This window comes from Microtus oregoni, unplaced genomic scaffold (genome assembly GCF_018167655.1).
Source record: "Microtus oregoni isolate MIOR12 unplaced genomic scaffold, Mior012 000006F_ref0000085, whole genome shotgun sequence".
NCBI lineage: Eukaryota > Metazoa > Chordata > Mammalia > Rodentia > Cricetidae > Microtus > Microtus oregoni.
In genome coordinates, this window is record NW_024543065.1 from 10,229,825 (window position 1) to 10,242,783 (window position 12,959).

The 12,959-nt window shown below is 38.8% G+C and overlaps 1 protein-coding gene across 13 annotated transcripts in view; it reads left to right on the plus strand.

Moving 5' to 3' along the window:
* Ptprk (protein tyrosine phosphatase receptor type K) overlaps nucleotides 1–12,959 on the plus strand; it is a 525,156-nt gene that overhangs the window by 309,410 nt on the left and 202,787 nt on the right. For all 13 annotated transcript variants that reach the window (XM_041654412.1, XM_041654413.1, XM_041654400.1 and 10 more), the window contains exon 7: nucleotides 4,043–4,336. In XM_041654412.1, coding sequence (XP_041510346.1) covers nucleotides 4,043–4,336 — 294 coding nt within the window. The remainder of the gene's footprint in view (nucleotides 1–4,042; nucleotides 4,337–12,959) is intronic.

The following is a 12,959-nucleotide window of genomic DNA, read 5'->3' on the forward strand; positions in this document are numbered from 1 at the left end:
CTGTGACAGTGGTCAGAGGACACTAATGTGACGCCCAAGCAGCTTCTATGGTAGGAGTGCTAACCTAGGGCTCCTTATGACACTGTCTCCCGACAAAGAGATAAAACAATGGGGAAGCAGATAAGACTGAGACAAACTTTTAATTTACCTGTTTCAAAAGATGGACATAGAAGTGTCTTTTGCCTTGACACTTCCTATGTTCCTGACATTTTCCAGCTTTCTGGCTTCTGTTTCTGAGTTTTACAGTTTTATTGATTGACAGGATTTTGATAACTGACACATTAAAAAAAAACGATTATAATAGAAATAATTGAGGGAGAATATCCTTTCATAGTGGCTTTCTTGATTTCAAGACATTTAAACATTATTTCAGATATGAAACAAGTAAAGCAGGCTGAATATATAATTGGGATTTTCTCATCATAGTTTGGCTCCAGAATAATGAATGTAAGTCATTAATGGAAAGTTAATTGGGAACGTTGGCAAAGTTTATCTTGTATTTTGAGGATTGCATGCTTCACTTGATACCTAGTGTACATTTGGGATTTATTTGCACCACACCTCTGGGTCTAGGAGCATATTAAGTTATGAAGAATATTAGCATTGCTGCAAAACAATTACTTGTTCATTTGCTAACTGATTAAAATTCATGCATAATTTATTGAAATGAATAGAGATTTTATAAATAAATCTCCTGGTTCTCTGGGGTCCAAAAACAAAATACATATGCTAATATAAGGTTTCTTTTTACCGCCAACATCAAAAATTTCCTACGTAGAGGGATATTAGTCTCCTTAATGTGAATTTCACTTATAATCATGCCGTTAACCAATGTGTGTGCTTCTCAGCTGCTTTGCATATTGTGACAGTTCCAGCTTTGAGCTAGTCTTTGACTATTGACTGTTCTAGTTTTGCATATTTGACCATAGCAAGTAAAATCAACCTGATCAGTGTGCTGTTGCTATTCTTCAGGCCAGGGCACACAATACATCAAACTCATTACTTCACTTACACACGCCACTAGATCCAATATTAATTTCTAGCTCTAAGTTGTTTATTTGGGGGGGTGGTCAGGAGAGCAAACACAAACAGCATCACACAGAGTCTGTTGGTGCATTTTAGAAATTTAGTTTCTTAGATTCTCCCATGATAGTCTTCTTGTGAAAAGACTCTGTGCAAAGTTAAATAATACACTCACGTTCACCTTGTCATGACTGCGGAGGCTTTTGTTTTCAAAAGTTGGCCTCCTGGCTCCAGATTTTACTTGATATGTTATTGTTTCCAACAGAAATGACAGAAAGCCTGTTCTTGTTTCTACTGCTGGTTTATGCTGACTTCGCTCACATCCCTCATCCCTTCCCTTTCTTTCTATCTCCTTTCCTCTTCCGTTGTTTGTTTTCTCTGGTGGATGTGGACAAACTCTGGATGTGTGAGATCTAGCGTTCGATACACACATAGGGTGAGGTTTCGCGGTATCTGAACAGTGGTAGTTTAAGTAATTTTTCATGCATTTACCATGTTTTTTCTCTTCCTTCATCGAGTTAAATATCAAACCTCCGGGTCATTGGTGAGTCTTGAAATGAGTGAGACATTGTTGCTTGGTGGGAGAGTCTCACTGAGCTGTGACTTTAACACGGTTTCCTACTGTAACGGAAATTGCTCAGTAGATGAGCCGTCTGGAGTGAAAACAGACACAGACACACACAGAGACACACACACAGAAACACACACACACACAGACACACACAGAGACACACACATGCAGACACACACAGACACACCCACAAGCAGTCCAGCCTATTGGTAATTAATTAGAATGCTTGGTAATTAATTGGCATTTCCTGGGATGTTCTTCTCTTGGTTCCACTTCAGCTTAGCATGGAGAGAATGCATTCCCTTCCTGTCTTCCCGTCTAATAACAGTTTTGTAAGCTCTGCGTTGAAAGTTGTCCCGCTAATTAGTGCAGTTTTTTTTTTTTGGATAAATTAAAATTAGCCTCTGTCTTATTTTATCTGAGGAACGAAAACTCTAAAATGTTGGTATGGTTCCAGTGTTTCCTTTTGAGGTGAATTTCACTGAATACGAATTCAGTGAAACAGGCCATTGTTGGCCTAGGACAAAACTTTAGCCATTACTGGTAAATATTTTTCTTTTCAATCCATTAGAAAAGGTATGTAGTGGTATAGTTTACAGAGCAGGCATTAGGAACTTCTTCCTGTAGAAATAATGTTGGATGCCTATGGCACATATAACACACAGGAGTTAGGGTTGTTCCCACTTTACATATGAGGCTGGTAAATAACAACTTACATTACTCCTTGACAGCCAGTCTGAAAGCTATTTCCTTAATGGACGGACCATTATAAGAAGAAACTATTTATATTCATAGTTATTTCCAATAGGGAAATGCTCATTTTTGCCTACTATTCTTTACTTCTGTGAACTGTTTTTTTAATATACAACTCCCATTTAAAAATAACAGAAGTCCCCTCATATGACGTGACTACCCAATGTACAGAACTTTGTCATCAGTAATAAGTGAATATGTTGTACGTTTTTAGTCTCTTAAACTTTGAAGTCGTATTCTCAAAACTCATTTTGTCCGTCTGTAGATCCAGGCCAGATAGTCTTGACCCAGTTTCGTGGATATTTGTGATTCAGAAGGATTTTTATGTAACATTTTAAAAACCATAAATAAAGCCCAAATGGTGAACCCTATCTGAAAATTCTTGATCCATTTAAACTTGCCTAGGCTGTTGAGGTTCTTTCTGTGGAATGCCTCCCTCCCTTTTTGTACTGCCATTAATAGTTCAGAAGTTACTCTCTGTGTAGTTTTGACTTGCTTGTTTTCCAGTCCACTCCGGCTCGGAGCACTGTGTTGATGCTAGAAGCTTTCCTGTTTCTGATTCCCTGTGACTCTTAAGCACGCATTTTTTCAATCAATTTTGGGACGATTATCACCTTATTAAGATTAATACTTTCTTTTAAAACCTTTCAATTTCCTGAGAAGTGCGAGAATGGTCCAGAAGTTGAAAGGAAATACCATATGGTGACAGTCTACTAAAGAGGCCCCTATGCTGTGTATTCCAGTGGGAAGGCTGGGCAGACAAAGCAAGCTCTGTGGAGTCCTCCAGAGACAGCCCAGTCTTTCACCAACATTGCCGTTGGGGAAACCCTGTTCTAATGCATTATTCATCATTCCATAAGTTCAGATGTTGAAATAATATTTTCCAAAGTTTCTGTCAAGCAAAGTATCTTAAGCCTCCCAAAATTAAATTGCAATGTCCCTTTGACATTTGAGCTTAATAAGTGACATATTGCCTATCCCATGCTGCTGTGAGGGCCAGTGATATATAGTGATTGGGGATTTCTTCTTGGTGTAAATTTTAATCTCCTACTCTGTGCAGTGGGAGTATGGCACCAGCTTTCCTTCGAGCTTGCTGCACTTCCTCGTTAGCTCATCTGTTGGCACTTTGAAGTTGCAAGAGCAGAAGCAAAAATAAATAAAGAGAAGATATCAGAGCTCACCTCCCTCCACATCTGAGGAGACCGCTCCTCTCCAGTGCTTTCTTTACATCACTGTTTACTGCTGTGCCTTTGTCACTTTCTCTCCTGGAAATGAGTGTCTTTTGCTCAATTGGCTAAATGCCTTCATAAAACCAATAGCTCTTTAAAATATACTTGCTGCATCATTGCTGTCTATGTTATATTTTATTTTATTTTCCTTTGTTTCTTCCTCCCTTTCCTTCTTTTCCCTCATTTTTTGGGGGGATGTGTCCTACCACTTACCCCAGTCTGGTCACTATGCTGACTTCCTGTTTGCAATACTCCCTCAACCTCTGCACCCTCTATGTTGGGACTGCAAGCATGCACCACCAATCCATTTACCATGTGTTTTTAAATTGTTTATTAAGCCTTTGGTTACATATGGATATTATATGGAACTTCTTTACTTATAATATATACGTTGCTGCTAATATATCTCTGTTTTGAAGTTTAAATTCTTGCCTAACTGGAGTGTACACATACCTGTCTTTCCTAGAACCACCGAGACCCATTGCTCCTCCCCAGCTGCTTGGCGTTGGGCCTACTTACTTGCTGATCCAACTAAATGCGAACTCCATCATTGGTGATGGTCCCATTATCCTGAAAGAAGTGGAGTATCGAATGACATCAGGATCTTGGACAGAAACCCATGCAGTCAATGCTCCAACCTACAAATTATGGCATTTAGATCCAGACACAGAATACGAGATCCGTGTTTTGCTCACCAGACCTGGTGAAGGAGGCACTGGGCTCCCAGGACCACCGCTGATCACCAGAACCAAGTGTGCAGGTAAGGCGCCATACCAGGCTTGGTCCCTTGTGAAGGAGTCTCACAACCATAATTAGCACACATATGGGATTGAAAGTTTTCATTATGTGGTGTGTGATTTAGGCATACAATCTTTATTGAATTTTTTTTGACAATTCAACATATGTGTAATATGAAATCTTGTGATCCCTGACCCCAGGGTCCACACTTCTAAGAGTTGTATTTAATTTGTTCATTCACCACCTTCTTTATGTAGTAATATGCCTGGTTTAAGAGCAGGTGGAGTGCTTCTTTGAAACTGTCCTACTATTTGATGATACTATTGTCAGAGTTTTTTTGCACGGTCACTTTGATGAGCTTTGTTTTCTGTGTAGAATATCTTAGTAGCTCTAAAGCATTTTCACATCAAGTTAATACGGTAAACCTTCTAACCATGTAGGAATGATCTACCTCATTGATTTTTATCTTCAGTGTAGAGGTCACATAATAGAAATAAGAAAATTGACTCTAGGACAAGAGAGAGAGTTCATTAGGTAGCTGGACCAATAAACATGAAAAGAGTTCGGATCCCAGCCCCCACAGAAGTGCTGAGTGTGTTTATGCGCAACTGTTACTCCTCTGGGATTCAAAGACAGGCCAATCCCCTGGGCTCACTGCCTTCAGTCTGTGAGTTCTTAACATAGTGAGAGGTGTGAGAGCCTGCCTCATAGAACTCAGTGGAAACAATAGAGTATCATGCCCCATGTCAGCCTCTGGCCTCTATGTGCACACACGGATAAAAATAGAAACAAATGAAAATGATTGTACAGGGTACTTCAATGATGCAACTATCGTGTGTGGGAGTTCCTGTTGATGATTAGCCCAGTAGCTTGACAACTCCTAGAGACTTCAGGAAGTTTTCTCTCTGGTACTGTGAAGCACGATTAATTAAAACTCAGAGAGAGAAATTGGGGTTCAACCTAAAGGCCAGAAAAAGCAAAACAGCCCATCACTGACTTACCTCAACCTCAGTCCGAAATGGTAGTCCTGCCTCCAGTAATCTCAGAATGAGACTGATTCTGAGAGCTGTCTCTTTCCACTTTATAATCTTCTCTGAGGCTAGGATTAAAGTCATGCACCACTGCAATTAAAGAACATGCACTGCCTGGTGTTTATGGCCCACTAGTATGGCTACTAGGATTAAAAGTTGTGTGTTACCACTGCCTGGTCTGTACAACTGACCAATGGGGCTGTTTTACTCTCTGATCTTCAGGCAAGCTTTCTTTATTAAAATACAAATGAACTACTACTACAGTACTGCTCTAACTCTGCCTGAAAATGAGTGCTGAAAACAACACCCTCATAAAACATTACAAAACTACAACATAATATGGTCTATGCTATACCACTGCAGAAATTTTCTTAGCTATGCAAAGATAAAACACTTGGCCACCTATTATTTGAGCACATTTTTACTTTAATAATTGTCAAAATGATAATTTTTAGGTTAAGGGGACATTTAGAAGCATTAGGTGAAAATATGCATGCATACACGCTCACATACGCACATATGGAACACTTAAATAGGCAATTTTTGAAAATGGAAAACAACACCATGGGAAGCTATGAGACGATTAAGTACTTATAAGATGTCCTTTTGAACATCTGCTTATTATTTACAATTTTATTGGTTTAGCGCACAGTAGTCGATAAATATTTTTGTTGCAATGAAGTTTATAGAAATGACTAACAACTGTGTTGAATGTTTTAAACTTCGGGATATTTAACTGTTGAGACACCGCAGGGCCAGTGAGGAAGTAGAGTCCACTAATGTGTTGGTGGCACCTCCTTACATCTGGCAGCCGCAAGCTTCATCGAGGTGCTCCCTCAAATTCGTGTTGGCCCCTGGCTCAGCTTCAAAGTTAGTGTGTAGATACTCTGTAGATCTGTGACCTCTTCTTCCAGGTTTTGTGATACTTAAGATACTGTCGCAACTTTCTGAGGGAAGGCAGGGTGACCGCACAGCCTCAGCTAATCAGAGAAGTCGCTGCAAAAGGGGAAACGTAATGAACTTGACAGACTTACTCTCTACTCTGAAATTAATAAATATCTCACGCCAACACTAAGGACAGCTAAGAGTTTATTTTGCTAACCATAACAATGACACATGTTTTTTATAGAAATTACTCTTTGAATAATTAATCTACATAAATTCTAATAAAATTATAATAGTTGATAGCAGTATGCTATTCCAGTCGTCTTCCTCTTGACTTTGTCTGCACTTCCTTTTACATATCTATTGTGCTTTCTTAATTTTATTTTCATGAGAACAGACCATTAGGAATTAGCAGCTGCACAACGAATTTTTATGAAACTGTTTAACCTCAAAAATACTTGACACTCATTATTGGTGAGTGAGTTGCGAAGATTACAAGTGAATGTTCTGAGGGCCATCATGCTGTATTAAGTGGCTGAAAACACCGTGTTAATGAACATTGATTTGTTCCGTATTGATGCCTGTGTTCAGAGTGTATTGAACCAACAAAAGGGAAAATATGACTGGAAATCACTATGAGAATAGCCTCGTTTGAGGGAGGCAGCAGCATAAGAATATCTCCTAGTCATAGCCATTGACGACTTGGAAACGTCTTGACATTTAGGAATTATTATGGGCCCTTTAATCTGGTTCCTTATTTGAGAAACATTTAATTTGTGTATTCATGATGAATTTGAATGATATTAGGCCCAATCAGTTATCTTTTTCTTCAAAATATAGGAATTTCAGACCATCTTGAACCCATAATAAACCATTGCCAATGTTTGTTACAATTAGTATCTTTCCAAAGTTACTCTGATCTAGATTTTTAGGGGAAATGAACTATAAACTAGATTTTTCTCATGAATGAGAAAGACATGGCTACGAGAACCAAGGTCAGCTTAAGGTTAGTGTTAACTCCTGACATTTGGAAAAGAGGGAAAGCTCATGTAGTCATTTTAATCATTCCCTGAATAGGAAAATCAGAGCATAAATTAGAAAAATCATAAAGTGATTTCTTCTCCCTCTCTACATCCCTCTCTCCCACCTCTTTTCAAGATCTGTTTCCTTTTCTCCAAACCACAGCTCCCCAAGTCATTATGGACCTCCCCTTTGGCCTCAAGCAGAGACCACAAAGCAGTAAACTACAGTACAGCCTACACAAGCCGTGCTACTAGCTGATTCTTTCAGCAGAAATTTCAGAAGCTTAAAAATGCTTTGTAATTCACAGGAATGATTGCTTTGAGAGTTCAAGATGAAAATCCCTATCAAATGCTGTCAAACTGCACTCACATTAGCTCACCAAGAGTAATGGTGTTTACACAGAGTTGAGTTCTAGATCTACAAAGATCCTCTTTAATCAGGAAAGACAGTATATTGAATAATTGTTATTTATTTTCAAATAGTTATTTTTATACACCATGTGCTAAGTATGTTAAATCACCAAAAAAATCTTAAAAGTATAAATCTTCATATGTTATCTCTCTCTCTGTTTATCTCTCTGTTTCTTTTGCTTTACATTTCTGTTTGTCTCTCTCTCTCTCTCTCTCTCTCTCTCTCTCTCTGTGTGTATATATATGTAATTTCTGATTTATATATATGAAATCATTGTAATTTTAAAGGGATAATATCATTTTCTGCAATTAAGATAGTCTTACTGTGTTTTGTTATATTATCCCAAGAATAATGCCAGCCAAAGAGAGAACTAATTACCATACACTATTTATTTTCAAATTTCACTTTTAAGCTTTTGATACTTTGTGTCTAGTGGCAGTAAAAGTCATTTGGAAGACATCTGGCAGAAAATAATTGTCCAACTATGAGAGGCTTTCACTGTGGACATTGTTTACAAGCTTACATTTTAAAAGAAAGTATAAGACTTATGACTGATTAGTACGACTTTAGAATCAACACAGAAAGTTATGTGTCACATGATGTAATCTCACCAATCCTAGTAACAGAAGATGAATGAACAGAAATTGTAGCCGATAAAACCTGAGGCTCATGCATGACTTCCTTATTCCCTGAAACAGCACTGCTTAATGTTCCCAGTTTGACCTGTATTGAAAGCAACAGAGATGGGTGCTGAACATTCAAATATACATGCCATGTTTTATAACCCCTACCATCCCAAAGTGGATTAGTTCACCATTCTCTGAAAATGTCCCGCCTAGTTGGTATAGCATTTTTGTTTACCTTCATGAGACACATTAAAATCATTTGGTAGATGCAATTACCTGTTTCAAGGTCTCACGTCGGGCGAGGTGGAAATTATGCATTGTAGTGGTTGAAGCCACCTACGCTCCGTTCCCTGCTTCTCCACAAACCCGTGGCAAGTGATTATTTCCCCGTTAATCTACAGCCCGGCACGTGTCATTGTTCACATAATGTTTCTTCAGGCATTTTATAAATTTTAAAAAGTGCCACAAATGTGAAGTTGCCTTCAGTGGGAAGTAATTCAAAGATTCTATTGAGCAATCTGAGAGTGTATACTTGCTTTTTGTTCCCCCTTCTGTCTGTTTCCTCTGGGCATACCATCTGGTATATAAGCAGAACAAAAATACAGTTTCTTCTTCTTATCAAATGGAAATAAAATATGCCATCCCCAGGAACTGTCTGCATTACACGCCTGCTCAATTGCACATTAAAATTGTTTCTTTAAATTAGCTTCTGCGTTCAGAGAAGCCATCGTGGAACCGCTTAATGGTAACTGACTTTTGGCAACATCTCCTTCATAAGCAAGGTCAATCGTTGAGAGTGTCCACAACGTAATGTATTTACACATTCGGGGATACTACTCTGTCCTCATATATTAAACTTTAATGCTCTTGGCGGTTTTTATCAGACATGTAGATCTATGAAACAGTGGGAGGGAGAAAGTCCTCCTTTAAAAGGAACATTTACTGAGCATATACTTCTTCTACCCTGAATCCAGAGTAGAAGGAAAAAAATTATAGATGGGCGTTTTCCAGATTCCGTGGTTTGTGGGATTGAATTTTGGCCCTTTAGCTATAGCTTCATCAGCATAGGAATATTGATTTTTACTCTGGTCCAAGATACTTATCTGTCTTAAAGACTAGTTCCCACTGACACTCAGCTTAGAGCTTAGAAGAAAATAAAATTGGATTGTAAAAATGAGTTTGTTCTAATAGTGTTAGGATGGCTATTTCTTCAGTTTAAATTGGTGGCTTGTATTAATTTATTTTTTCATTTTTCAAAAAAGTATTTCAACTTACACATGATTTATGTGTTATTAAAATCATTCTTGAGTATGAATTTAATAAAAACCATGATTGTGTTATTGAGGTCAGGAAAACTAAAGATAGTGCTGGACTGACCGCTTAGCAGTTAAGGGCACATGAACCTGCATTTGGCTCCTAGCAACCCTATCGGTCAGCTCGCAACCTCTGTAACTCCAGCTACTGGGTATCTGATGCCTTCCTAGGCTCCACAGGCATGTACGTACGTACACTTCACACACAGAGACACATACACGTGCCTATTTATTTAATGAAAGAAAAAAGCCAAAGATAAATTCTATAATAAGCCTGGTATAGGGCTCGGGAGATGCTCAGTGGTTATGGCATTTACTGTATAAACAGAAACTGCAGGGAAAGGTGTCACATATGTGCGGGTTGGGTTTTATGGCTTACCGGTTATTCTAGTCACAGGAAAGCTGGAGACGTGCAAGACTAGATCCCTATGTAAACCTACTTTGTCAATGAAGTCTTGGTTCAGATGAGAGACTCTGACCTCAATAAATAAGGTCAGAACAAGCAGGGGAAACCAGAAGTCAACGTGTGGCTTTGGCATACACCTTTCCCACTCATGTGCATCCATATCTACACGTATATGGGCATTTATACTTAGGTGAACATTCATAATACACATGGAGATGAATGCCGCACACACATGAGAGAGGACATGTAAAAGTAATGAAAAACAGCTCACCAATTTCCTTAGCAGTCACAAAGTTATACCCCATTCTATTTCTTTCTTTTTAATAAGAATTGAATAATGATCTGATTTCGTCTTTATTCTATTTGAAAAGCCCTTGTTCCCAAGACGTGTTCATAGCTGGCTTCTTTGCTTACAGCCCTAGCGTAGATGTCAACGCTTCAGCGTGACACGGGTCATGCCTTGGATGTCAACCCTGACTTGTAAACAGAGTGAAGAGCAAGGACATGGCAGGAACATTCTAAGCAGAGGGGAGTGCCTGCTTCACTCGGGTGTGAACACTGTTGGTAATCTGTGGCTCTAAATATAGATGATGGATTCAGGGGAGTATTGACCAGCCCTGGGCTTGTGGTTGAATTGGCTGCTGCTAAGCTGTGGCCAGCTCTAACATGTTTCTTGGATCGAGCAGACTGAAATTATTAGCTTTGATTTTTACAAAGATCATTCCATCCCTGAGGAGTTTGATCCAAGAAAGACCCAATGGCAGACAAAACATGAACGTGCATCTATAATTGCATATGCTTGTGTGCTTTTATTTATACTGCTATAGCGGAGATTGTAAGATGTGTGTGTGGTTGTGTGTGTGCTTTACAGGAAAGATATATCCTGTAATCTTCTCTATAACATTGCTATTATATCAAATAATTAATAGTCAATCTATAAATCCTATCATTCCTGATAATATTCAAAGAGAGATTTTTACAAGAGCTTTGTAAGCGCTCTTATTATTTATGTATGTATGTATGTATGTATGTATGTATGTATGTATGTTTGGTTGAAATACCTTTTGTTTTCAGGTCTGTGGATTTTCCTGTTTCGTTAATATGCTTATAAAACCTTTGGTACAAAATGCTTGTACCAAAACCTTTGCTGTGTGATATTTTGTGTTCTGACAAATAAAGCTTGCCTGGAGATCAGCAGGCAGAGCTAGCAGTAGTAATCCTTAGAAACCAGGCAGTGGTGGTCAGTGCTTTTAATCCCAGCACTTGGGCGGTAGAGACAGGAAGTGATAAGGTCGGGTGTAGACAAGATCTCAGCTCTTTTTGGACTAAGGAATTAGAGAGGAAGGAAACGACTGGTGTCTGCTCCACCGCTGGTTCTTTGATCTTCTAGGTTTGTTTGAGGATGCGTTCATTTCATGCATTTGATCACATGCCCTTCTTCTACCAATTGCCATCCTAGGACTGAAGGTGTACTATTGCAGGGGGAACGGCCGTGTCCTGCCACCTGGCTAGCTTAAATGACCCCCTAAATAACCACACAGAAATTGTATTAATTAAATTGCCGCCTGGGCCATTAGCTCTAAATTCTTATTGGCTAACTCTTACATATTAGTTTAACCTGTCTCCATTAATGTGTATCGCCACTTGACTGTGGCTTACTAGCATGGGTCTAACCAATATCCATCTAGGGCGGGAGAATCATGGCATCTGCCTGTCTCTGCTTTCTTCCTCCCAGAATTCTGTTCTGTCTTCCCCACCTATCTATGTACTGCCCTATCAAAAAGGCCAAGGCAGTTTTCTTTATTCAACCAATGAAAGCGACACAAATACAGAAGGAGCTCCTACACCAGTGTACCTGATAAGACAACATGATAGGGTTTTACTTCCAAGATTCTAATATTATAACCATACCCCAAACAGACAAATAAACAAATGCAAACTGTTGTTATTTGGTGTGTTGCTCAGAGGTGCAGGCACGTCTAACATTTGGGAGTCACTCAAGATTTATTCCCCAACAAAAAAGGGAGATTTAAAAAAAATCAGAAATATGGGGCAACTTCTCATCAGAAAACAAATTTTCTTTAAGCACTGTTAACTTTTCTAAACAGAGATGGTCTCATAGTTGCTTTGCAACGACCCTAAGCTTATTTATTCCCTAGACCTTACTTGTAATATAATGCATATAATAAGCCCTGCCGATGCGACCAAGAAGGTAGTTCAGCTGATCCTTCTACTGTCCTCAGGGAATCTATAATAATGATGAAAATACTAAAAGATACTAATGTACTCCATAATTTCAGTCATCAGAATACTGCCATTTCTACAACTCCTTGAGGAACTCATAATTTCTGGAAGTATATTCTGTACTTTAGGCACGGGGTGCCAAGAAGCTGACAGGAAAGTTCTGCCAATGGGCGACTGGACTTGGGTCACTCAGCACCAGAGTCATGAAAAGGAACACATACGGAACTTTTCTTTCTGCAGTGGGCTTAGGAACAGGATGTGCAGTGTTCCACACAGCTCAGTTCTCTTCACAATTCCGTAAAGGTAACAGCCTCAGTAAAAATGTAATTACCTTCACTAACTAGAATTCGGTTGTCCTCAGCATCATAATTTCTCAGCCGGCTTGCATTGTTGATGAAAAGCATTTGGAAACCCATGAAAGTGACACTGTGCATATTTATCTTCAGTGCTTTACCACATGTTGAGTTTGTTAATGGTATCATTAAGTACTTTTTATTGGCTTCATTTGTTTTTCTATTGAGTTTCGCAGAGTACACTCAAGCTGACAGGTGGAAATAATCCTCAATCTTATGATATGTCACCGACTTCCCATCAAAGCCTAGAACTTTTATTTGTTATTGATAGCAAATAGAATTTTTATTTGAATTTGATTTGTTTTGTTTTTGAGACAGGGTTTCTCTGTAGTTTTTTGAAGCCTGTCTTGGAT